Genomic DNA, 27,435 nt, shown 5'->3' with positions numbered 1-27,435 from the left:
CCACTCTCCAGCCTCCCAAGCCCTGCTTGCTCCTGCAGCACCGCTCTCCTGTTCGACCCCCAACTCTCCTGGAGGGCCCAGGCGGTGCGGGCCTCCGCACCCGACTTCCTACCCGCCTCTCTTCCACCGCGCAGCCCCGCGTTTCAAAGGCTCCGCGCCTCCTCCAGTCCTCCCGAGAGGTACGAAACAGAAGACTGCTCCACTGCGGGATAAAGCGCTTCATAACTCACCCTCGGTTGTCACCCTCTAGATTTTCCTCCCATGCTCAAGGCTTTCGGTCACCTCTGCATAAATATTAAGACCCAGAACCCAGAACCTGAGAAACCGACCGCTGATCGGTCCCGCTCGCTTCCCCGTCGGTGCAAAGCAATCCCGTTCCGGCGCGCGCGCTCGCGGTCTGCCAGCCGGCTCCGGGCCGACACACGCCCGCGCCGCTGTCCCCTCGCGGGGCCCGCGGGTCCTGTCACCTCGGGCTGCCCCCGCCTCCCTCCCCGGCCTGGGCCTCTCCCCGCCTCCAGCCCGCGGACCTCGCCGCCCCGCCTCTGGCGCCGCCGCGGCCGCCATTGGTGCCAATCCGCCCCAGAAGGGCCCCCATTGGCCGGGTGGGAAGTCACTCGCCCAGCGCATTCCGCCGCCCTCAGGCTTGCGGGGAAACTTCCTTATTATTGTGACGCCGAAAACCGAGAAACCCCGAGCCGGGCCGGAGGGGCTGTCACAGTCGGAATCCCGAGCGGCGGTTCGGCTGCCGCCGAGGTACGCGGGTCGGGGGCCGGGGTTCCCGGGAAGAAGTCAGCGCGGCGCTGCAGCCGCGCGACCGCCGCGTTCCGCCGGGCAGGGCTGTCAGCGCGCGGCTCCGGGAGGAGGGGCTGGGGCTGCTGCGGCTGCGGGGCGCTCCCCGCCACGACCGGGAGCCGCGCGCGGGGAGGTCGGGGCGCGGTGGCTGCGGCGTCTGCGGGGCGCGGGAGGCGGGCGGCGGGGCTGCGCGGGGCCGGGCGCGCTAGGTACCCCTTGGCTTCGCGCGCGCCTCCCCGGCGTTCTCGCGGCTTGCCCTGGGACCGAAAGAGCCCCCGCGCCCAGAAAGGCCGGAAGCAGCCTCAGAAATGGGAGCGCCCCCCACCCCAACTCGGCTGCGTGCACACCAGGAGGAATTGCGACGCAGAAAGTCAAAAAGAGGATCCTCCCCTTCCTCCTCGCCTGTCCCCATTTGAATGCCGGGGCTCCGGTGATACCCTCGCGGTGAGGGACACGCACGTTTCCCGGCGTAAAGGGAGCCGGGGAGGCCTCCGCGTTTTGGGGGAACCCCGGCGGCCGCGAGGAGTTTGCACCGAGGACGCGGGTCTCGGAGTCCGAGCTGACAGCGCCGCGGCGCCCGGCACCACCCACCCAGCGGAGGCCGTACCCCGCTCGCTGCGCCCGAGTCCGCCTGCGGGGCGGAGCCGGGGCGAGGGTGTGTGTGGACACGTGTGTGTGCGTGTGTGTGTGTGTGTGTGCGCGCGCGGACACGTAAGTGCGTGGACGGACGCGGGGGTGTCAGGAGCTGGGACGTTCGGGGGCAGGTGGCACTTTGAGTCGTTTGTAAACGTGTGGAGTGAGCAAATGGGACAATTGACAGAGACGAGCATGTGTGACCTGAAACAGAGGAGCCCGGGAGCACGGTAGAGCAGCACCTGAAGCAACCGTGCAGTGACTCTGGGTATGCACCGCGGCCCCGGGGAATGTGTATTTGAACTTTGCTTTTGGTCTGTCACGGTTTTTGGCTGTTTTCTGATTACATTGTTCTTTAGCTTTTAAATCAGCCCCATTAGGAAGTACCTTGGATTCATAGCTGAGCAAGCCTTCCAGGATTTTGCTTGCATTCGTTACACACGGAATGCTTTAGCAAAGACGATTCGAGAGCTCTCTTCCATTTTTGAATGTCTTCTGGCTCCTTCCACAAATAGGAAGCTATTTCTAGACCCTTTCATTTGATGATCTGATAACATCAAGTGAGCTGATTTTTAACTCCAGACTGAGAAGAAAGAAAAGTGAAATAAAATGAGGATTGGCAGCCTTTATAAATGCAGTGACTCTGGAGAGACAGGTCTTGTTTTACTAGGCAGATTACTGTGAAGCTCTCTCTTCTTGTACTTTATTTTATCCGGAGGCCAGGGGAATGCCATTATAAATCAGAAAAGGGGAGTAATATGTTTAACTTCCTTTTAAAGCAAAATAGATGAATTACACATTAATGTCTTACCACATCAAGGCTAGGAACCTTCTGGAGAAGGTATTCAGGAATCAAGGAGGAAGGCTTACAGCCTCTATGGCAAAACTCCTTTGGCATGTAAAAAAGAAACGGTCCATTAGCATACAGTTTTACTTGTTCTCTAAGTAGTTGGATTTTTATTTTTGAAAAAAGAAACAGATTCTAAAATGTTCCCAATGGTGTGGGGAGTTGTTGGTTATAGCATTTCCTTCTGAGTAACTAATTTAAATTTCTTAAGATTTGCATAAGAATTAAATAGATTTTTTAAAACGTGAGAGTTGCACTTCTCCTGGAGATACAAGATAGTTTTGCTGCAGTTTCAGAAATAAAAGTAATATTCTCCAACTTGGATGGGATTTTTTTACGTAAGAAGATAGAAATAAAGTTATGATGATAATACATTAAAATTATGGACCACTTTTTCTTTTGGGAGATTTAAGGTGCCTCTCAGACAGTCTCATCTTGTTTTGCATGAAAGAGGATGTGGTGATGACAGGAATGAAAGAGAAAGTCTTCAAAAACAGTTCTGGCAAAATAAGCTATAATGTGTGTGGCACATGGGAAAAATGGAGGAAAATAGACAAAATTGAATTATTTTTCAAAATTTTCTCTTTTTAACTGAAATGGGAGATTTAAAAATAATATAATTTTCCCTTTATATTTACTACAAATGCCAGTAATTTTTTAAGGTGCTGTGTCTCAAGTTCACTTTTTTTTTTTTAAGATTTTATTTATTTCTTTGACAGACAGAGATCACAAGTAGGCAGAGAGGCAGGCAGAGAGAGAGAGTGGGGGAGAAGCAGGCTCCCTGCTGAGCAGAGACCACCGCCCCCATGCGGGACTCGATCCCAGGACCCTGGGATCATGACCTGAGCTGAAGGTAGTGGCTTAACCCACTGAGCCACCCAGGTGCCCCTCAAGTTCACTTTTAAAGGTGACATCTTTGGAGTTGGTTAGAGATTATCTTATTTTGGTATTTAACCAAACTCCAGTTTTAAGGTACAGTTATTGGGGAATATTTAAGTTTGCATAAATATAAAAATGTTCTTATTTACAGAAGTTTACTTCTCATTTCCTTTTCAATAATGTGAAAGCACTTTGTAGCACTGTGCTAATGTTAATTATGATTTTTTTGAACTTGCAGGTCTTTGAGGTGAGGGAAAACCATTCTGGCTTCTAGTCCAAATGCCAAGGGTGTGACCTGTGGTGAGTTACCTAATTTCTCTGAATCCAGTTTCCTCCTCTTGTACATGGAGATAATTTCTGACTCACAGAATTGACAAGAGGATTAAACAAGATAAACTATGTAAAGGACTCAGGTTAGTATAGCTCCTAGAAAGGGACCTTAACAAATCCTTAATGACGTCCCTCTGCTGTGATGTAGTGAAGAGAACAAGGTGAGCCCAGGAAGTAGGAGACCTAGTTTCTGGTCTCTGCTTCAGCCACTCACTTCTCAGAGGACCAAAGTCTTTTGGCCTCGGAAGGTTTCAGCTGCCATTAAAATGAGGTTAGGAATGAAGTCTTTTGCCTAGAGGTTGGATCAAATGGACTTTGAAGGTGTTTTTAATAAGATGATCTCTTTGATAATGTAACTCTGTTCTCTTTAGACATTTACTGCATTTGGAAATAGTACTTACCAGTGTTGGAGCCCTGTGTTTCTGTGTGTGAATCAGTAATTGGATTAATATTATTGTAAGACAGGGTGGATATGGAGGAAAGTCTGTCTGTGAGATTGTTTCCCTTGCCTCTCCCCCATCTCTAGCTAACATATGTTCTGTTTTCCTATAAAGATGGCCGGTGATTTAGCTAATAATAAGCTCACTAACTGTAGGCAGTTTTCTTTAAACATTTATTTTCTGAAAGTGGTGAAGAGGTAGAACTTGGCTTCATTTTGTTCGCGAGATGGTACCGTGTCACGTTTAAGGGCATGGACTTTGGAGTGTGGATATGAATCCTGCCTTTGCCACTTACTGAATTTCTATTTCAACTACTTATTTACATAGTGTTTTGGGCACTTGACCTTGCTAAGCCTTGAGGTTACTGTAAAGGGCAAACTAAATAATCTGTGTAAGTTTCTAGCAAGATTCAGATACATAGTAGGTTTGCAGTAATAGTAACTATTTTTCTTTACTTAGCAACTGTTTATTGAGCCCCTACTGTGTGGCAGACACTTCTCTGAGGATTGGGAAATGAACAAAAGAGGCTCAGTCCTTCCTTCCCCAAGCTTATGTTCCTGAGTTCTAGCATGCTGGGGGTACTGAGAACCACTACCCTGTAATGATCGTAGAAGCTTCGATCGTAGAAGGCATTCTGCTTTCAGATCTGCTTAAAAATGGTTAGGAGGGTGCATTTTATTTTATTATTTATTATTATTTTTTAAATTTTTATTTATTTAGGGGGGTACATTTTAGAATGCAGGGAATACAGTATTATTTTTTTGTTACTGCATAGGGTATGTTTCTCTAGTATAACCTGGTGAACAAAACTGTTAACAAACTTACGTTGTGGGAGTGCTGGTTTTCTCTGATCTGGGTTCAGGTCACTAGGACCCTTAGCAAGCAGCTGCTGGGCTCCTGCACTTTGCTGAGAACTGGAGACACAGAGATGAGTGAAACCTATCCCTGCCATGGAGAACCTCCCAGCCTATGCACAGGGGGAGGAGTGGTGGACAAAATGCAGGAAGCAGCAACACTACCTCCATAGTACTTTCCAGTTTCTTTTACTGTGAAGTAATTGTAGGCGTAAGACAATATATGTAATATATGTGCTAAGAGGCAACAATAAAAGAACAGAAGCAGAACATCAGCCATGCTGTCGAAGCTCCCATTGTGCTCCTTATACTCTGTACCCTCCAGCTCTCTTGACTCCAAAATCATTACCTTGTATATTTCAGGGTTGTTTTTTTTTGTCTTGTTTTTGTTTTTGTTTTGCTTTTCTTCAAAGCTTTGCCACTGCTAAGATTTTTATCTACAAATACTTGTTATACTTGTGTAACATTTTTTTTCCCTCAACATTGCTTTCAAGGTTAGCTTCAGTGGTGGTTGTAGAGTGCATTTATTTTTGACTGCTGTGCCAGAGGGTATCCGTTTCCTTACTGATGGACATTTGTGTTGTCTTTGTTTTACCTGTTTCAAGCAGTGCTGACCTGTACATCCTTGTGCATATATCTCAAGGTACCTGGCCATGGGGTCCTTGCTTCATTGTACAATAAGGTCGCCACTAGTTATATATGACTTGGATTAAAATTAAAAGTGATTTCAGGTAATTTCAGTCCCTAAAGTGCATTAGCCACATTTCAAGTGTTCAGCAGCCATGTGTAGCTAGTGGCTGCCGTACTGGACAGTGCAGGTATGTAACATTTCCATCTTTGCTGAAAGTTCAGTTTGCAGTTTTCACTCATCTTTGTATCTCCAGTTCTCAGCATGATGCAGGAGCCGCATAGGTCCTTGGTAAGTTGGATTGTGCTGTTTTTTTGTTTTTTTTTTTTTAAGATTTTATTTATTTATTTGACAGAGAGAGAGAGATCACAAGTAGGCAGAGAGGCAGAGAGAGAGGGAGAAGCAGGCTCCCTGCTGAGCAGAGAGCCTGACATGGGGCTCTATCCCAGGACCCTGAGATCATGGCCTGAGCCCAAGGCAAAGGCTTAACCCACTGAACCACCCAGGCGCCCCGGATTGTGCTGGTCTTATGTGTGGGAGTGAAACTGCCCTACTGTGGGCTTTTCACATCTTCACCTCCACTGGATAATGCCAACTTGTTTTCCAAAGTGGTTATGTCAATTTACACTCCTCCCAGCTGTGTGTAAGAGCCCTGGTTGCTCCATAATTTTGACTTGGCACTGTCAGACTTTTCAGTTCTTGCCAGGCTGGTCAAGTGTCTTTTGAAGGCAGCCCACAGTTTACACAGACAGCAGAGAGCTCGTTCTTCTAGTTCTATAGGGCCCAGCACCAGCTAGTGAAGAAGGTCCCACCTGTAATGAGATCATCTGGGGAGGGCTAGAAATGGTTCCTGTGCTGCCCAAAACAGAGAACCTAAGTCAGAAGTGAAGTGAAGTGAAGTGGAGAGAAGTGAAGGAGAGAGAGAAAGCAGCAAGGAGAAGATTCTCATGATTGAAAACTCCTCTTTGCTTTCTGTGCCATTTCTGTCTGGTAGCAACATTTTTAACAATATAGCGTGTCATCAGAATAATAAATCTCCTTTGTTACTGGAGTTAATTCTGCGCTTGAGTTTTGACTCCAGATTTATTTTAAGCTTGGATTTGGGGAGGGCCTGCAGAGCCCTAAAGCCTTGGGCATTGCCTTTTCCTGCTGTTGAAAAAGAGCCCCCTTTTCCCCATACATCATGCAGGTAATGTCTTCTAAGCTTATTTGAAAGGACGCTTAGCTCTATTATAAATGAGATTAGAAGTCCTGCCCGAGTGTCATTTAGGTTTCAGTGACTTTCAGACAAGGAATAAGAATCAGTCATTAGGCTGCTGTGTGCCTGGTTTGATTAATAAGACAAAGTTTAGGAATTACAGCTTATCTTTTAGCACTCAACTTACTAGGACTAATAAAAAGAGCTTTATCTAGTCCCACCCCACCCCCCACCCAGAATTTGAAAGAAAAGACATGCAAAAAACTTTCTTCTAACAACCTGGAATCCCCTTCATCAAAGTTATGACAGATGGTGGTTTGTGCTGCTTTGCTGTGGCATGATTTGGTGGAACACAGCTAATGCTAACCACGGGGAGGATGAAAGGAGTCATACCCCCAGCCTCTTTTGGGGGCTGTCCTGTTTGCTGAGGGTCTCGGGGAAGAGCACGAGGCCTAGGGAGGTACAGGTACAGCAGTTGACATTTACTGCTCACTTAGTCCTGTGTGTTGGGCATCATGCTAAGCACTCTTCTCCCCATTTTAGAGACAGGAAACAGGAAGCAGTGGTTAAATATCTTCCCCAAGGCTTCACGGCTAGCATGTGGTTAATTCAGGCTTGAACCTTAGTCCTTTTGACCCTTAAACCCTGCTGAGATTATCCTGAATCTTACCAAAAATAGATGAGGAGAAGGGCTGGGAAAAGTACTAGGTGTGACATAGAGGGAACAGAAGGTCTTCCTTCCTTTTGCTTTCTGACGGGGAGATCAGGCAGGAAAAGGAGGGGCTGGGACTGCAGTGGCTGGCGTAGGTGCCGAACCCGAGCGCAGTCCTGGATTCTTCTGCCGCACTGCTCACAACTGTGTGTTCTGGAAGGAGGGAGAAGATTCCACTCCTCCAGGAGCAAGGGAGAGACAGTGAGTGAGGAAAAATAGGTGGGAGGACCTGGGAGAGCAAAATAGCAAGTGATGAGGAACACTGCTGAAGCTAGACCTTAAATTCATGGATGCCAGTTGCTACTAGATTTGCGGGTTCTTCCAGAGTGTACTTTTAAGTGAAAGTTAGATTAAGGGCTGGTCTCTGCACCGCCCTGAACTTCTCTCCTGAAAGCTAGATGATTTTAGTGCCTCCTGCTATAGTTTTGGCAGAGCTTCATGATGACCTAGATCACATTTCTAATTAGGGTTTTTAATCCATTCATGGGAATACATTTTATTTGTGGTTCCTCGTTTGTTACTCCTCCTAGTAAGTAGTTGTTATTTGACTACTTGAAAATTCCATTACTGTAACTCAGGTGGGGAGGATTTTTGATGTTTTCTTGAACAACAGTTCTAGTTGTCTTTTTTGAAATAAATGGAAGTTAAATCAGGGAGAGGCCATATGCCAGGCGGCTTCCTCAGGCTTGCAGCTGGCCAAAGCACCGAGAGTTCAGCAGACTCTCAAGGACCGACTCATGCCAAACAAACTTACAAGAAGCTAATACATCCACGATGCCAAATTGATAATGAGAAGTAGAATGCCAGGAAGACTGGGACACTTGGGTCAGCTGGTCATGGTGTTCTTTCCCCATAGTGGAAACTGCCTTGGAAACCAAGTTATTTAAGGTTGCTTGTTAATCATGGAATCTACGTAAGGCAAGTGGCTGGGTGAATTTAATGACTAACGTTACAGAATCCTATCTACCCACCTCTACTCTTGGGCAGTGATTACTTAGCATTTCACAGCTTGACTGGTAATGGTACCCTTTCCCTCTGCATGGTGCTGGAGACATTGGGAAGTTCTGACCCCTTGGCTGCTTCCTTATTTTCTAGGTTCATTATTAGATGACATAATGGTCATGAGCATAGACTCTGGGCTTAAATCCTAACTCTGCCATTGCCTAGTTATGTGAATTAGTCAAGACTCTTCATTCTCTTTTTCTTTTTCTTTACCTTTATCCTTTTTTTTTTTTTTGGTTCCCCTTCTTTTCATTTATAAGTTAAACATGATAATAGCAGCACCTACCTCATAGAAGATGAAATGAGTTAATATCTGTGAAACAAAGAGCAAAAGTGCCAGACTCAGAGTCAGCTCAAATTAAGTTTTACCTACTGTTATTAATAATGTAATTATTATCGGTCAGGACTTTTTAAAATTTCAAAGGACAGAAATCTAATTTGAACAAATCTTTTTTAAAAAAAATTATTTATTTGAGCGAGAGAGAGACATGGCTAGAGAGGGAATACAAGCAGGAGGAGTGGGAGAGGGAGAAGCAGGCTCCCTGCGTGGCAGGGAGCCTGATGTGGCCTGATCCTAGGACCCTGGGACCATGACCTTAGGTGAAGGCAGACGCCCAATGACTGAGCCACCCAGGTGCCCCAATTTGAACAAATCTTAAATAAACAAAAAAGGGAGATTGCACTATCTGCCGTTGATTTTTGTTGTTTGTGGTAGTTACTTTCCACAAAGCCGCTGCAAACACTGAATTCGTGAGTACTGAGCTCCTGCTTCTCTAGAGATATGGGGTAAGTGAGGTTCCTGCTAAGAGCCTCTGCTTAGTGGGTCCATGTATAACCTCATTTTGTGTGTGTTTTATGTGTATTTCTGTTTAGGCACCTAGGTTAATATATATATATATATATATATATATATATATATATATTTCTTTTCTTTCTTTTTTTTTTAACAAATGATCAATTTCTATACAAGTGGTCAATATTTATATATATATATATATATAAACATTTACAAATTATATATATTTACAAATGATCAATTGTAGACAATATTTCTTTATGACAAAACACTAGCCAAGAGAGTGTTTAGCATTTTTCAGCTCCTTGGTAACGCGACGGTGTTTTCTTTGGTCTCCAGCCTGCCAGCAGTGCTGTCCGCTCTGCGCGCTGCTCATCTCATGAATCCCCCAGATCCAGCTACTTTTCCGTCTTCCGTGTGGCTTCCATGTGCCCTGTAGGTGTTACTGTGGTACTTTCCGCAGCCACTGTGTGTATAGATCAGTGAATTCCTTCTTCCTTTCCTTAGATGCATCCCACGCTTGATGGCGCATCACTGAACTCACAGCGGATAGCAGTGTCCCTCAGGCTCGAGGGAAGCGCATCTAACCAGTGTGTTTTCTCTCTGAGCTGCAGCACAGCCTTCTGGGACTTAGGAACATGGGCAGCTCCAGTGCTGTGCGTGGGGGCATTCTAAACAGCAAAATCACCAAAAAATCTATAGGAATCTGAAAAGCACGAAATAGATGGCAGAAAGAGCACATTCTTACAGTATGAGAGTTGAAATGAGAAGGCAGAGTGTCCTCTTGTTCAACTTCGGCTGGGAACGTGCGCCTGGGTGATTCAGATTTTTCTCCTCTCTGCCCCGATCTGAGAATGGCTGCAGAGATGCTCCAAGTATTGCTCGTGGGTTGCAAATACGCTGAGTGAGTAGATAAATTCGCGTGCATGGAGTCCACGAATAATGAAGAACAGCTGCAGCTAGGAATAAGGAAGGGGGTGGTCCTGGCACCAGGCAAGGGGGGGATTCCCAGCTAAGGAACAGTACTGGGACGCGTTCTGTCTCTTGTGTTTGAAACTCTGGCTGGGAGAGTCGTAATGTCTCAAAGGCATCCTCGTGTGGCAGGGGACAAAGCTTCCAGCAGCTTCCGTCATCCTTCAGAGGCAAATGGCAGCCTTCCTTCAGAGTTCCAGTGACTGTGATCCTATCCCTGAACCAATCACAATGGCTCAGGGGGCGTTCTCTTATTGGTTTGCTGCGGTCATGTCTTGTGGCTTACAGGTGGCCTTCACTGGCTTGGTGGGGGTCATGTATATGGCTTGCAGGGTTTTTTTTTTTTTTTAAGATTTTATTTATTTATTTGAAACAGAGAGAGAGATCACAAGTAGGCAGAGAGGCAGGCAGAGAGAGAGGGGGAAGCAGGCTCCCTGCTGAGCAGAGAGCCCGATGCCGGGCTCTATCCCAGGACCCCAAGACCATGACCTGGGCCAAAGGCAGAGGCCCAACCCACTGAGCCACCCAGGCACCCTTGGTCTTTTAAAAGCATTTTATTTATTTATTTATTTGACTGACAGCATGAACAAGCAGAGAGGCAGGGAGAGAGAAGCAGGGTTCCTGAGGAGCATGCTCTGGGGCTCAATCCCAGGATCCAGGGATCATGACCCGAGCCAGCAGCAGCCACTCAACTGAGTGAGCCACTCTTGTGCCCCTGGAGTGGTGTTCTTTGATTGGCTCGGCCAATCTTATCCTTGTGCAAGAGAGCAGTGAATTTTCGTTACTAGGTGAAGAGGGACTTGGATAAGAAAAGGCAGTTGATAACACCCTTGAGGAATATTTTTTAAACCTTTATTATTCAGAAAGATTGCATCACATTGAGTTGCAGCTTTCTTTTAGGTTAAGTGGTTTTCAGCCATGTACCTTCCCCTGTTTTATTGATGAGTAGTATTCCTTGTATGAATATACTACAATCTGTTTATCCAGCTTCCTGTTGATGGGCATTTGGGTTTCTGCCATTTTTGTTTAGTGTGAATAAAACTGCGAGCATTGTTTATAGACCTTCTTGCAGACATACAATCATAGTTTCTTGATGTCATATTTTTAGATGCACTCTTTGTACTTGGCTGGTTAAGGGGATGGCTTAATGCTACAGCTGCCCAATCTCAGCCATTATCTCTTAATTCTGACTAGTCTCACTCTCAGAGGGTAACTTTATTTTCAACTTTGCAGGGCATCCTGTATTGTATCCTGACGACAGTCGTTCTGCAAGTAATTTTTGTGTCCTTGCCCCTGTGGGTGACCGGTAAATCTGCTTGGGTAGCAGTGCAGCCCAGTGGTTAAGACTGTGGACATTGGCATCAGGCCTAGATTTGTAGCTTGGTTCTGGCGCCTTCTAGCTGTTTGACCCTGGGCACGCTTCTCAGTCTCTCTGAGGCTTGCTTTACCTGAAAATGAAGCTAAAAATAGTACTTATGGCACACGGTTGTTGTGAGGATGAAATAATATAAAATGCTTATCAGCACAGTGACTGTTGTGTAGTAAGCTCTATGATGCTGCTTATGTAATTATTGGTAGGTGGGATAAGGTGAATTCATGAAACATTAAAAATGATGAGAGAAGTCAGTTGGGAAAATTAAATTATGAAAAGATTATGTGATTTTGCTGGTCTTTTAACATGTATATCCTACCCCCTTGCCCCAGCTCGTGTTTCATCTTGTGTCCCTTTGTAATTAACTTGAAGAATAACAGTTAAGCTGAATGTCCTTTTAGTTCGAGAGTCTAGACAAGGAATAAAAATCTTGGGAAGAAACAGAGCTTTGTGGTTAAGAAAGCATCTTGAGATTCAGTTTTATATTTTATTTTGAGTTTTCCATACCTTTCCCGAGAGCCTTAGGAGTTCAAAGAATAAGTCAGATAATATTACCATAGGTAGCCAAATAATATTCTCTTGTATGGAAGTGCCCCATTTTGTTGATCCATTCCTCAATTGATAGGTATTTGGGTTTATTCTTGCCTTTTGGTATTGCGAACACTTGTGTACTAGTTTTTTTTTTTTTTTTTAAGATTTATTTGAGAGAGAGCGAAAAAGAGCACGCGTGCTCCCCCGCAAGGGGAGCGGTAGAGGAACAAGCAGACTCCCTGCTGAGCAGGGAGCCTGACACTGGACTCAGTCTCAGGAACCTGGGATCATGACCTGAGCCAAAGTCAGATGTTTTACTGACTGAGCCACCCAGGTGCCCCTTATGTGCAAGTTCTTGTGTGGACATATGTTTGCAGTCCTCTTGGCTATATACCTAGGAATGAAATTGCCAGATCATATGGTAGCTATATATTTAGGCTTTTGACAAAGTGCCAGAATATTTTCCAAAGGCCCAGCACATTTTTACGTTCCTCCCAGCAACCTAGAAGTCTTCGGTTTCTCCACATCCTCACCAACATTTGTTATTATCTGTCCTTTTGCTTATAGCCATTCTAGTGAGTGTGAACTGGTAGAGAGCAATGAGATTTTGGTTTTTTTATATTGAAAGGGAAGTATAAGTTTCTAAAAGGTGAGGAAACTTTGGACTGGAGTCAGCAGCGATCAGCCAAAAGTTGATTGAGTAGCTGCTAAAGCAAAGAGGTCTGTTATACTGGGGTCCCTAATTGAGGGAGTTAAAATCTGGCTGAAGAGTTAAGATACAGAGAAAGTCTCCAATCAAGGCAATACAGTAGTTGTGTCAGAGGGCTGCAGGCTAAATGTGGCCGGAATGACCCCTAGAGGCTTTTAGGTAGGAAGTGAAGCTTGACTCAGAGCCAGAAGGATGAATAAGAAGAAACGACAGAGAAGATAACATTTTTTTCTTCATTTTTTGTTTTCGTTTCAAGTGGTGAATTATTACTATCCAAGCTAACCTAAAGGAGTTAATTAGTTCAAAAAATTTCAAAACTTGAAATAAGCAGAAAACTCAAAAGGGGCATGGTGAAACAACAAGATGAAGTTAGTAGGGTAATTTCCAGACTGTTATTGCCATAATGATTTGCAAATATTGTTTTAGCGAGTCTCCTGTACTGGAGTTTCTTTCTTTCTTTTTTTTTTTTTTAAAGATTTTTAATTTATTTATTTGACAGAGATCATAAGTAGACAGAGAGGCAGGCAGAGAGAGAGAGAGAGAGAGAGAGAGGGAAGCAGGCTCGCTGCTGAGCAGAGAGCCCGATGTGGGACTCGATCCCAGGACCCTGAGATCATGACCTGAGCCAAAGGCAGCGGCTTAACCCACTGAGCCACCCAGGCGCCCTGTACTGAGTTTCTTATCAGCGATCTAAAAGTCACATTCTGTCTGTGTTTACTATTCATTTATACAAACAAAATTTGTTTAGAAATGTTTTTTTAAACTACTGAAACACAAAAATAGCATCATTACTGTAAATATTTTCAATGATATATATATGTATTATTTTGAGATACAAGGTATCTGAACATATTAAGAGGGGTGTTGTTTTTTTTTAAATTGATTATTACTTAAAAGTGATTTTCTCTGACCTGTTTTTCTCTCTAACCTTTTTTTTACAGAACTCGCTTCTAGGCTACATGACTCCCTGAAGGATCAGAACAATGTTATGTTGGGGATATTGGTCTCTGGGCCAACCTGGGATCAGTACCAACCTGCAAGGGATTGTGGCCGAGCCACAGGTGTGTGGATTCATATCCGATAGAAGCGTCAAGGAAGTGGCCTGTGGAGGAAACCACTCCGTCTTCTTGCTGGAGGATGGGGAAGTTTACACCTGCGGTTTGAATACCAAGGGGCAGCTGGGCCACGAGAGGGAAGGAAATAAGCCAGGTGAGCACACCTACTCTGCCTCCATGATGGTGAGAGAGGCTGTGGAAAGGAGGAGAGTGGGTTGAAGATCACCTACCGAGCAGAAGATTACCTGCACCTCCCTGGTGCAGGGATCCTTTACTGTTCGGAACTTCTGTGTTCAAATCAAGTCTTTTTGTGAGATATCCTTTTTTGTCTTATTAGATCACATATGTAATATCATTGGCCAGGGGAGGGAGGTTGATGAGTTAGTTCAGAGTTAGAGAAGGATTTTCCCCAGTAATCGAATGCTGAGACAGTATGATCATTTTGTTGATCTGTAACCCTCACACAGTCAACATCAGAGACGTTTTCCCTGATCGTGTGTTCACTCGCCAGTTTTTGGCAACACACTTCCGTGTCGCATTGTGGGATGAGCACTGTGCTGGGCATGAAGAGATAGGTGAGTGGGAGGTGGTGATGGTGTGGCTCTGGGAATTCCTGTGGAAGGATGTGTGAGGTAAGTTGAAGACTCTGCTGGAAGGAGCCATTCTGCCTTCGGGGGTCAAGTAAGAGGCTCAGTTGGACTTCAGCAAGTGTGTGTGTATGCATGCGTTTGTCAGGAACACCTAGTTATTGCTCACACCTGAGTGTATCCTGTGACTTTTTTTTTTTTTAAGGCATAGCTGTCAAGGTGCCATCCTTGTTGAGGGAATGTTGCATAGTGTGGCAAGACTGGTGATGGAAGGTGAAAGGGGCTGTCCGTATAGGGGCTGTCCAGTGATTTCAGTTTATTTTCTTCCCACTTTTTCTGTGTGAGTTTGACCTTCAGCATAGAGGTAGCAAGAATTTATGAGGTACTTTCTCAGTCTTGGATTTTAGAAGGGGTGGTGATAATGTTTAAAATGTGTCTCCCTTTGGTGAGAAATGATGTGTGTTCAGTTGTGGCCATGTAGTGTTTTTTACACTAATGTGGGTGTGTGTCATTTTGTTGTTACTTGTTATCTTTTTTATTCAGTCCAAACCAAGTGAAGGTACAGAAGCTTCATTAAAGAACAGCCTTGATTTTTTTTTTTCTAGATAATTTTACTCTTTCGTGTTTGTCTAGGAGGGTCAGTTTGGCATCAGGATGAACTAAAATTTTTCATGTTTTTTTTCTAGATAATTTTATTCTCTCATGTTTATCTAGGAAGGTCAGTTTGGCATCAGGATGAGGTCAGTTTTTTCCATGACACATTGTCTCCCTCCTTTCTCATATTTATTCCCATAGCAAGTGGCTGTGTTCCATAGTTCACCTGCCCAAACGTCAGTATTAATTTATAAATTAATAATTTGACCATTGGATAGAGGGCTGTAGGGCTTTTTTTTTTTTTTTTAAGATTTTATTTATTTATTTGACAGAAAGAGAGAGAGACAGAGCCAGAGAGGGAACACAAGTGGCGGGAGTGGGAGAGGAAGAAGCAGGTTCCTTGCTGAGTAGGGAGCGTGATGCAGGGCTCCATCCCAGGATCCCAGGATCATGACCTGAGCCGAAGGCAGACGCTTAATGACTGAGCCACCTGGGCACCCCCGGAGGGCTAATCTTAAGCAAAATAATGAAGTATGTGAAGTATGATTTGTGGGCTCCTTCCCCATTCTTTGCCTCAAGGTTCCCTCATTGGAGCCCTCCCTAAGACATCCCATCAGGCCTACTCACCTGGAGCAAATCTCAATGTTCAGATAGGGTTTTATGGGCCCTGGGCTCTTAGGATTTCAAGGAAGGAGTTTGTAGCATGGGCCGTTATATTTGTACACCTTTATATGTACAATGTACCTAATACTACCGGTTTTCAAATGTTAGTAGATTCTGTTATTCATTAAAATAAAAATTCGATAATGGTGCTACCAATTCCTAATTGAATTAATAATTCCTATCCATTATGTGTTTTACCAATGAACATAAAACTATAATGTGTGGGAAAGTTTTTTGATTTCTAAAAATGGTTTTCTTTTTGGAAAAGAGTAAAAACTAAGGCCTTCTTTCCCTTCCTTCTATTAAAGCTCACACGAAGTTCCTATTCTTGCTCTCTTCCCCCAAGTGAGAGCTGGAATCTAACCATTAATGCCTGGAGAGGGATTAATGGCAAGTCACAGTCCAACAGCTCACTTCCTCCTGTGGGAATGCGTATGTTCAGCCAGGACTTAGAGACTTTTTTTTTTTTTTTTAATATTTTATTTATTCGACAGAGAAATCACAACTAGGCAGAGAGGCAGGCAGAGAGAGAGAGAGGAGGAAGCAGGCTCCTTGCGGAGCAGAGAGCCCGATGTGGGGCTTGATCCCAGGACCCTGGGATCATGACCTGAGTGGAAAGCAGAGGCTTTAACCCACTGAGCCACCCGGGCGCCCCAGGACTTAGAGACATTTAAGGCCCATTTCATACCAATGATCCTCGAAGGGTTTGTCCTCACAATGGCCAGCCTTGGAGGGAGGGTTTTGGGGACCAGGAGGAGATATTTCCAGGATTGCAGAGACGACTTAGTTAGGGTGGAATTTGGAGTAAGGCAAAGCTGGTGTAGGTGTTACCCGTCTCTCACTGCGTTTCTGAGCTCAGTTCCCTTTCCTGTAAAAGGAGACTCCCTGTTGTAATGTAGCTCTTGTAGATTCGAATGGTAAAGACGACTCAGCAAAGCTACCAGTGGCCTGTGAAAGCTGCCCTGCTCCCCCCTCCTGTCTGTCTGCTCTGTGACTCTGCCCTCTGTGGCGGCCTCCCCCACCCCACCTTTGTCTTAGAACCTGGGGTGAGAGGATCTACCTGGGGTGGCTGGTTAGAAAGGAAACAAAAAGCTTGTAGTCCAATGATCGCAAGGACCTGTGGGAGGCATCATGGTGAACGCATCTCAGTGCAATGCGACATTGTTCCGGAGGAGCCTCCTGACAGCTCCATGGAGCTAGCGGTGGGTGGTCTGTGGGCTCTGGGACTGAGTGAGCAGGAGCAGTCCCTGCTCTTGCCTGCACACTGGGTCAGGCTAATGCCTGAGCCTGCAGCCTCTCCCTGTAGGCAAAGCTGAGTGGTTGCAAGAGACTTGAGCTAGAGGTGCATGGAGAAGGTTTTTGGATTCAGACACAGAATCCAGCCCATGCTTGTAATCTAAATTTGTAATAAGCAAGGCCCTAGTGTAAATTACAGTAGATTCCAGAAACTTCTGTTGTTGGTTAAGCTTGTCTGTTAATTATAAACTCCATAGCAGCTGTGGAATAGTTCCTCTTTGAATGGAAAGATTATGTGGGTGGGCACCTCCCTCTCTGTTAACTTTTTTTCATTGGTAGGTGTGTTCCTAAATTGGGGACTGTTTGGGTTCATTTTTAATGACTGGAAAAAAGAGAATGAGCTTGTTTTCTCCATGTGTTTATTGAGAACTGTGACCTGGAGAGCTACTAGGCAGAGAGGGGGAAGTCAGTGACAGACCCTTTTTCAGGCAGCCACTGCTGGCCCCGGCCCGCAGAAGTGCTACTGCCAAGGAACCCCCGTGCTGTTTGGGGAGGGAACTTGATAGAAGACCACTTTCTCAGGACACTTCTGGGGACAGTGGGCGGGTTTGTGATTTCAATTCCACACCATTGCCCAGACCAAAGGACTTTGTAGGGTGAAGGATTAAAGAGGGGGAAGGAAAGGTGGAAGAAGATGGGGGAGGGGATGCACCGGGATGATGGGATGAGACTCTTCCGTCAGAACATGTTCCTTGAGGGGCACCTGGGTGGCTTAGTTGTTAAGCATCTGCCTTGGGCTCAGGTCATGATCCCAGGGTCCTAGGATCAAGCCCCACATCAAGCCCCCACATCGGGCTCCCTGCTCGGTGGGAAGCCTGTGTCTCCCTCCCTGTGTCTCTCTCTATTGGATAAATAAATTAAATCTTTAAAAAAAAAAAAACAAAAAAAGAACATGTGCCTTGAGTCTGCCCTGCTGGTAGATCAGCTTGTACACACTGTCTCTGATTGGTGTGGTTGCAAGGGACACAAACTCATTTTTTTTTAAAGATTTTATTTATTTATTTGACAGAGAGAGATCACAAGTAGACAGAGAGGCAGGCAGAGAGAGAGAGAGAGAGAAGCAGGCTCCCCGCTGAGCAGAGAGCCCGATGCGGGACTCAATCCCAGGACCCTGAGATCATGACCTGAGCCGAAGGCAGCGGCTTAACCCACTGAGCCACCCAGGTGCCCACAAACTCATTTTTTGAGGAGGAATCCTATACTTGTGACATAGCAGTGATCTAAAGCACTCTATAGTGATTTTAAAGGGTTTCTTTTTTTTTTCTCCTTGAGAACATGTAATAGTTACCTATTACTTTTGCTTTTCCTGAGGCTACTGTGCTTTTCTTGTTGTCTCATTTCTCTTACTTCTTAGTACTTATGTGACCAACTTCTTGTGTGTCTCCCTGTGTGATGGAGAGAGGGCATTTCAAGGACACAGCAAATCCTGAAACTCCTGGATATGAAGGTCTGAGATTTTCCCAGTGCGTTGGGCAGCTGGGGCTTCTAGCTTAGCTGCCTCTGTGACGCATTCGTTTGTGCTTTGGCCAAAGGCAAAGAGCCCTGTGATTCCCAGAAGCATTTTTTATGGGCAGAATTTCAACGTCCCATCTAAACTCAATGTCCCACTTAAAAAACAAAAACAAAAACAAAACCAGTTGGATTATAATTGTTCTGTATGTTCTGTATGACCTTTTTCTCCCTCATTCTCTGTATCACATTATGATTATCAACCTTCCCTCTCCTCCCAAATCAGGGATAGTTTCAGTGATGAGGGCATTGTGGGATTATTACTAATTTCCTCATGTTTTTGCCCATGAATTCATCTCCTAATTTCTGACAATATAGAGTCACAGAATTACATTATAGGAAGACTTGTGTGCCTCCCCTTCTTTTTAAAGTTTTAATTTTTCCCCCTTCTTAAGAAAGCAAGCAAAACATGCGTTTTCCCCCCCAAATTATGATATTTTTGTAAGTAAAGTGACTAAACTATAACTGAACATTAAGCACATCTTGAAATATTTTTTTTTTAAAGATTTTATTTATGTATTTGACAGAGAGAGATCACAAGTAGGCAGAGAGGCAAGCAGAGAGAGAGGGAAGCAGGCTCCCCGCCGAGCAGAAAGCCCGATGCGGGACTTGATCCCAGGACCCTGAGATCATGACCTGAACTGAAGGCAGCGTCTTAACCCACTGAGCCACCCAGGCGCCCCTTGAAATATTTTTTGAACTAAAATAGAAACTGGTTGCCCGTAGGAGAAAAATTCAAGTATTTTACCTTTGTTTACCCTGCTTCTCTTATTCCCACCCAGCCACGTTGTCAGCACTGTATTCTTCAGCCAAACCCACGGTCTCCTCTCCCCATGGGTACTCAGATTTTTCATACTGGGATTTTAGCTTCAGCTAATCCTTATGTTATTCGGGATATCTGCATTTATGTAAACCTCTTCCAACCTTTCTTTCTGTTTTGAGTAGGCAAGAACTATGGTAGGGTGCAATTATTTCATCTAACTTCACGATGTTAAAGTTTTCAAATTCTGCATTGATATTCTGGGAAGCCTTTTCATAGGAAACCTCAAAGGTAACCATTTATAAGCAGACTGTAACATTTCTCTGCAACCGGGTTTGATTCCTGTCTATGATTGGTTCCTTTTACTTCCTTGCAGGTAATTTAATCCAATTCACATTCACATTTTGTATTCAACCTAAGCATTTCCATAATGCCCATTCCTATATGTAACAGCTCTCCCGCTGTTTGATAAATGAGGTTTATAAAGCAGAATATCTCAAAAGCGTCAATTCCGAGAGCTGTGGTTGCTGCTAACCCTGGTAGAAGTAACACTTTCAACTAGTTTATCAAGTTCCTCTCGGGCATCTGAAGGATGTGGTAACTCGGTCATGTTAATCAGCTTTTGGGGAAAAGCAAACTAGCTGAGCTGAAAGGAAAGGGAAGCCACCCTGTAATGACTTCCCATTACTGAAGTGCCTGTTTCTCCCCGCATGACTCAGAAATAAAAGGCAGAAGGTGCCATAGGAAATATTCCCATCCCAACACTGTCCTGTTAGAAACCCCATCCCTTTCTTATTAGGGGTGGCAGGTGGTCCAGGAGGCTGTGAAAACCTTTCTGATGATGATGATGACGACGGCGGTGGGAGTAATCAAACCCTATGAGATGTGGTGACTTCCTTTTAGCTGAGTGGACAGCTTTGTAGTTCAGAGGCCTGGAGCTCAGGAGCCAATGTCATTCAATAATTTTATTTTCTGGGGTGGGTCATCAAAATTTACTTTTTCCTGTCTGTACTCAGCCTACTTTCTTTTTCTTTCTTTCTTTCTCTCTCTCTCTCTCTCTCTCTTTTTTTTTTTTTTGGCAGCCTACTTTCTTTAAAGATACCTGAAAGTTTTAGAAAGTATGTACTTATTAATGACCATATTCTTTATTTTTTAAGATTTTTAAAATTTTATTTGTTTGACAGCGTGAGCACACAAGCAGGGGGAGCAGAAGGTAGAGGGAGAAGCAGGATCCTCGCTGAGCAGGGAGGCCGATGGGGGTCTCTATCCCAGGACCCTGGGATCATGACCTGAGCCCCAAGGCAGCTGCTTAACTGACCCAGCCACCCGGACACCTGGGCATATTCTTTAATGTGAGGTGTTATTTGTGACTTTTAAAAATTTGCAGTGTTACTTTTTTTTTTTTTAAAGATTTTATTTATTTATTTGACAGACGGAGATCACAAGTAGGCAGAGAGGCAGGCAGAGAGGAGGAAGCAGACTCCCTGCTGAGCAGAGAGCTCCCGAGGTGGGGCTCCATCCCAGGACCCTGGGATCATGACCTGAGCTGAAGGCAGAGACTTTAACCCACTGAGCCACCCAGGCGCCCTGCAGTGTTACTTTTAACTAACAGTGGTTTGCATTGTGATAAAAGAGATTGCCTTCATTTGTTAATTTAGAAGTGGTTAACTATATGTATCATAATCTCTCTTCCTCTAGATGAGTTTGACATTTTTAAGCTGATTAATCCTTATTATAGTTCTATAAAGTAGGTCAGTATTATATCATCCCAGGTATAGTAAAGAAGAACAGGAAAGGGAGTTGAGTTTCAGTTTTGCTTGGGTGCCGACAGTTTGGTTTTAGTAATCGTGGAATTTTGCTGGCTGCTTGGAAGAAAACAATAGAATTTTATTCTTAAACTCTTCCTCTTGTTTACTTTTAATCTCCCCTCATTCCTTACAAAAGAAACAAGAGGGTATAAACTGGGCTGCCAAGAAGCTTGTGTACTTGCATTTACTGGTTAAATGCCAGATATGTTCAGGGTGTTTTGATTAAAGGTATAGAGAAACAATTAATTCCCTTTTCATCTTTAAAACCATCAGGTGACTGCCAGCCAGTTCTTTTATGCTCTTTTGACTGCCAGATATCTGGGGGAAAAACACACATGATCATTCATATCTCAGGCTGATATATTTTATTTTGCCTTGCAATTTGCCTCTGGTTCTTTGTTCCTTTATTTCCTTGAATTACTTCTTATCATTCAGTAATTGATTCAGCAGATATTTACTGAGTGACTAGACTACTAGGTTCCTCATTTGTTGCCATTACTGTGAGAACACACTGCATTTTATTTAATTAATTAATTTATTACTTATTTATTTATTTAAGAACACACTGCATTTAGTGCAGATCCTACCCTTTGGGCATTTACAGGCTAGGTGGGGATGTAAACTCTTCCTGTTGTTCCTGTAAAGATTACGTGATCCTGTTCACTGTGTGTGGAGCAAATGACCAGGGTCCTAAGTGTGTCCAAATGGGAGTTGTAGTGAAGAGTCAGGTCTGAGTCAGGTCACTGACAGTGCTACATTCACATTTCTCATGGACACCATCTTTTACAACCACCCACATACGAAGTTCAAGTTTACCTTAGTTTGTGAGCTTGTGGGAGGAGGGAAATCTAGCAATCAGAGAAGGGGCAGTTTTCAGAATGGTGTCATTCTCCAGGGATTTTCCATGACGTTAGTGGGTAAGTCCAGCCTTTGCTTCTGAATTTTTGTGTTGCAATAACAATTTTGTCATTTTGATGATCTCTGGTATACCTTGGTGGTCTGTGAGCTTGATGGGTCTAGGATAGGTAGAGTGTTTTTGGGAAATTTATCAGTCTGGATGGTATATGTTTATTTAGCTTGTATTTTACAGTTCTTCAGGAGCTACTGGAATCTGAGTAAATACCCTTTCATAGCATGTAATGTTGACCTCTTTGGTAATTCTCCAGCAGATACACTCTCTCCTGTCCTTGCAGATTTTGGATTAGTTTTTCACTCATTTTAAGACATGTTTTGCAATTTCTTTACAATTATTAGATGACTCACAGCAGTTGAAATTGTTATTGTGAGTGATTTTAATTTGGAGTGTTAGCTAATTATGGGAGGCAGTCTAATGAGTAAGAGGATGGACTCTGGACCAGACTTTAATATTGTAATCCTGGCTTTGCCAGTCACTGGTTGTGTGATTCCGGGAAAGTTGCTTAATGTCTCTGAGTCCCAGTTTTCTTAGTCATAAAACATGGATAATAATATCTACATATTAAGATTTTCTCAGGATTTAATAAGTTTATCTCAGGTGTTTGGAATAGTGCCTGGCCTGAAGTTAGGACTCACGTGCTCTCAGTAGTTGTAGTAGTTTGTGGTAACATCTTTCCTTACTATGTTTTTGATCTTATTATTCTAGCATATTAAATTAATAAATTCATTACATGTATATAACTAAAAATGAGTACTTTGATTACTTTTTTTGTAATCACTATAGGATTTGATGAATGGTCTATGCATACAGGGGAGGAAGATGCTATAAACCAGGGTCATTAAGAGAAGCTACACTTATATTTGAGTTTTCAAGGATAGTCTTTATTTCAACTTTTTGGGGTCTTTTACTTTAGGTCCCAAGAAAAATACCTTGCATATATATTGGGCACTGTGTAAAAATGGGTTATCCATATATATGGTTAACATTGCCTCCGGCATCCTGGTCCAAAATTGCAAAGGGAAGTGAAGTGAATTAGGCCACTGTGGTCATTACAGTACACTAAGGCTTACTGTGTGATGCTCCTAGAGGACTAGAAGTTGTTTGGCAACAGCTAGCCAGGTGATTTAATCTTGCCACAGTTCCGGAAAATAAGGTGCAACCGATTTATGCTGAGCCCACCTGAATTCTGTGTGTGATTACTTTAGGCTTCTTGTTCACTTTGATAGAGGTAAATATTTGAGCAGGGATTCAAATGACCTGAAAGAAGGTAAGTGGTTTTCCTTTCTGCATTCTGCAGTTGCCTAAGAAGAAGTCACTTTGGAGTCTGAACCTGTCTGACCCTGGTTTTTATTTTTTTTTAAAGATTTTATTTATTTATTTGTCAGAGAGAGAGAGGGAGAGCGAGCGAGCACAGGCAGACAGAATGGCAGGCAGAGGCAGAGGGAGAAGCAGGCTCCCCGCCGAACAAGGAGCCTGATGTGGGACTCGATCCCAGGACACCGGGATCATGGCCTGAGCCGAAGCCAGCTGCTTAACCAACTGAGCCACCCAGGTGTCCCCCCTTTTTTTTTTTTTTTTTTTTAAATGGGCCTGTGGGTATGGCCAGGATGCTTTCAGCTGCAAGTAACAGAATACTAAGCTACATTTCTGCAGGAACAATGAATAAAATGTATCCTCTCTTTATAGAAAGTTCTAGGATTGGTTAAATCAGCACAAGGACACTGTCAGGCTTGCAGATGTCTGCCGTCTTTTTGTTCTGCCATTTTCAATCTGTTTTCTTTCTTCCTTGGGCTTTTCCCTTCATGGTCATTAAGTGACTGCCACAGTTCCAGGCATCACATTCTCACACAGCTGTATTCAAAGGCACATGGGAAGGGGAGTTTTCTTTTGTGTCACCTTTCAAAAATGGGGAAAACCTTGCCTAGGAACTCCCTCGCATACACTCTCCTTTGTCTCATGGGTCCGGCCTGGGGTATGGGCCTACCATAGACCAGTCACTGGTGTGCCTGAGTCAATGAAATAGGAACTATCAGTTTGGCATAGTCAAGTGTCCTCTCCTAGGACTGGGGAGGAGCCCAGCAACCCTAAAGGTTCTAGTGCAAGGAGAAAGTGGGTGATGGCTAATGGGTAAGCACACACAGCATCTTCCACAAGGCTTATTTCATATTGTGAGCAATCTAGGCTCTTTGACACCTTAAAGTGGAATCATGGCATCTTCCTTTTGCTCATATTCTCATCTGTAGTTCCTTTTATGAAATCAACAGCAACACCTTAACATTGGCCTTGAACGAAACTGATGGCTGTCATTATGAGGCAATGATTTGGTGGTGTTTAGTATATATGACGCGGAATTGAGTATTTCTTTTTTTTTTTTTTTAAAGATTTTATTTATTTATTTGACAGAGAGAGAGATCACAAGCAGGCAGAGAGGCAGGCAGAGAGAGAAGGGGGAGCAGACTCCCCGCTGAGCGGAGAGCACGATGCGGGGCTCAATCCCAGGACCCTGGGATCATGACCTGAGCCGAAGGCAGAGGCTTAACCCACTGTGCCACCCAGGTGCCCTGGAATTGTGTATTTCTTAAGAGTATCTTAGTTTTGTATTTAAGTGCTAAGCCCAGTATGGTAGGTACATAGGGTAGGAAATGTGTTAAATAAATACAGGTCTCATAGGTTTTACTATTTTGTTATGTTGCTGTGTTCTGTATGGATTCTGGGAGATTTCTGGGGTTAGGTCAGTAAAGATCAGAGTGATCTTTATTTAAAGACGATCACAGAATTTTAAGGATGGAGGATAAAAGAGTGACTTGAATGATCAATAATTCCATTTATGAGGCTTCACAGAACTAACATTGGATTTAGTATCACACAGCAGAACTCCTCTAAAAGGAGCTACAATAGACTCGGCTACTTCAGCTCAGTAAACTTTATCAGTTTAACCCATTTTTTTTTAAGATTTTTATTTATTTGTGAGAGAGAGAGAGGAAACACGCAGGGGGAGGGGCAGAGGGAGAAGCAGGCTCCCCACAGGAGCCTGATCCCATGATGTAGGACTCCATCCCTGGACCCTGGGATCATGACCTGAGCCGAAGGGAGAAGGTTATAACCAACTGAGTCACCCAGGCGCCCCCAGTTTAACCCATTTTTAGAAAGACTGCCAAGATCATGAGTGTCCTGCGAACAGTGCCTTTAGCAAGTAGTATCATCTGGGCCATGAATCAGGCATTCGTCAACCTAATTTAAAATCATGAAGTAATGCAAACACTAAAGTATACCCTTTCCCATACCTCCCAGCCCTTACCACCACACCTTACCCCAGGGGTAAGTACATTTCCAGGTGACTGTGAATATCCATTTGTTAATAGGATTGCTACAAATACTTTCCAGTGACAGGTTTTTTTTTTTTAAACCAGAATGTGTAGGTATGAGTTTATGTATATGGAAGGGGTGGATGGATGGGAGCGGAATATTGTAGTGATGCAGAGTTATGCTCCTTGCCAATTCTCTAGCTCACTGATGTGGTTTAAGATTTTTTGGGTCTGATTTAGAGGCTGCATTTATGCCCAAGTGCTTTATCAGCAAGGGTCTGCTTTGCCAATATGTTGTTTTTTGGATGCCATCATTAGCCTGTTGTATGGAAAGTTTAATTTTCTTTCTTGTGATATTTTTCTCCGTTGATACTCTATTAGCTATTGAAATCAAAACATTTGCAGTGGATTCAGACTTTCAAAGGAATATGATTTACTTCATTAAAATTCGAGAGTGAGAACTTTCCATGAGGTCTAGTCACAATAGCTTCTCAGCTGTCAACTGTTTGGGGAGTTATACATGTTGCCATAGGAAGAGAGTTATAAGGCTCTTTTTTCCCCCTTAAGGTGACTACACTAACTGACCGTGGTTCTTGTGCTGTACTTTCCATCGCCGTGACTTATTCATTCTGTAACTGGAAGCCTATACTGCCTTCTCCCCTTCTCCCATTTTGCCTGCCGTCCCAACCCCCCTTCCCTCTGGCAACCACCAGTTCTCTGTATTTATGGATCTGTTTCTGTTTTTTTTCTTTTTTTCTTGTTTATTCATTTGTTTTTTAGATTCCACATATAAATGAAATCATAGGGTATTTGTCTTTCTCTGAATTATTTCAGAGTACAATACCCTCTAGGTCCATCCATGTTGTCATAAATGGCAAGATCTCATTCTTACGGCTGAGTAATATTTTACTATATGCGTATATACCACATCTTCTTTATCCATTTATCTATCGATGGACACTTGGGGTGCTTTCATATCTTGGCTATTGTAAATAATGCTACGGGACACAAAGGGGAGCATATGGCTTTTCTAATTAGTGTTCTTGCTTTCTTTGGATAAATACCCACTAGTGAAAGGAATGAAATTTTTGTTTTTAATTTTTTTGAGGTGCCGCCGTACCATTTTCCATAGGGGCTGCATCAATTTCAGGCTTTTATTTTTTTTTAAAACCTCTTTTCAAAGTCATATTAATGAGAGCTTGCAGAGAATTCTTAACAATTTAAAGAACCTGTTTCCCACTTGGCATGGATTTGTGGTTAATGTCCTTTATCACGTGAGAAGAATTTTTCACTGATCTGTTGAATTGGCCTAGTGCTGTATGGATAGTGCTGATCATGGTTGAACAGATTGCTGAATGAGACAGCAAGTTCTCCGGTCTGCCTCTACACAGAGGCTACGGGGCGTAAAAATCAAAGTAGCAGGGGAGCGTGGGGCTCATTATGGCCTTAGACGCAAGTTCCCTGGTTTCCTTTAGGGAGTCGCGGGCTGCTTGCTAAGGCACAAGTGAACCGCTCTTTTTCTTCACCTGGAGGAAAGAATGCTGAAGTAATTATGGAATGTTTTTGTTTGTTTACTGTGGGGTGGCACATGGTAGAGGTGCCCCAAACTGGCTAGTCATTTCGTGGGGAGTTGGAAGTTCTTGTGTGGTGTCATTATGAGTGTTAGCCCATGTTTTTCCCATCTATCCGTTCTTTGTTCTTCATTGAAGATCATTTCTGAACCACAGAAGCTTTGGTGAATGTATTTAGTATTTCCACGTGGAGACATTAATGGTGAACAGTATATGAATATACATTTTCTCGCTATTTTATGCTGTCCTTTTGGTCACTGCATATAATTCAGATCAACTGGATGTCTCTCTCTTTACACTCTAGCTTGTCATAAAGCATTGGCTGCCTTCTTATATGAAAGAGGATTCATCTATAGGCTTTGTAAAACTTTCGCAAATAGCTACTTTTTATACTTCTAAACTGACATAAGGTGATTAGGAGTAGGAAGGGGTGGGCCAGGCCCTAGAGAGTAATAAGTGATATTTCTTTTCCCCCACTGTTCTGTCTCTCTATGTCTCTGTTTCTCTCTGTCTCTCTCTCTCTCTCTCTCTCTCTCACACACACACACACACACACACACACACACACACACACACGTGTGCATCAGGAGCACAGGTTGAAGGTGGGGAGAGTGCCAGTACACTTCACCTGGGATTGGGCAGGACCATTGGACCCATAGAATTTCTTTCTCTTGTC

General features: G+C 43.8%; 1 protein-coding gene across 4 annotated transcripts in view; it reads left to right on the top strand.

Moving 5' to 3' along the window:
* Nucleotides 1-619: 619 nt before the first annotated feature.
* The window catches only part of HERC3 (HECT and RLD domain containing E3 ubiquitin protein ligase 3), a 122,307-nt gene continuing 95,491 nt past the window's right edge, over nucleotides 620-27,435 (top strand). The window contains exons 1-3 of one of the 4 annotated variants that reach the window (XM_045987919.1): nucleotides 622-753; nucleotides 3,390-3,451; nucleotides 13,637-13,904. In XM_045987919.1, the coding sequence (XP_045843875.1) occupies nucleotides 13,679-13,904 (226 nt within the window). In that variant the 5' untranslated portion in view covers nucleotides 622-753; nucleotides 3,390-3,451; nucleotides 13,637-13,678. Of the gene's footprint in view, nucleotides 754-1,539; nucleotides 1,694-3,389; nucleotides 3,452-7,393; nucleotides 7,515-13,636; nucleotides 13,905-27,435 lie in introns of those variants that run through there. The other 3 variants (XM_045987926.1, XM_045987936.1, XM_045987945.1) reach the window with 3 other exon arrangements.

The sequence above is a fragment of the Meles meles genome, chromosome 2, assembly GCF_922984935.1.
Source record: "Meles meles chromosome 2, mMelMel3.1 paternal haplotype, whole genome shotgun sequence".
In the NCBI taxonomy this organism is placed as follows: Eukaryota; Metazoa; Chordata; class Mammalia; order Carnivora; family Mustelidae; genus Meles; species Meles meles.
The sequence above is the reverse complement of the archived record's forward strand: the minus strand, read 5'-3'. Positions and strand labels throughout refer to the sequence as shown.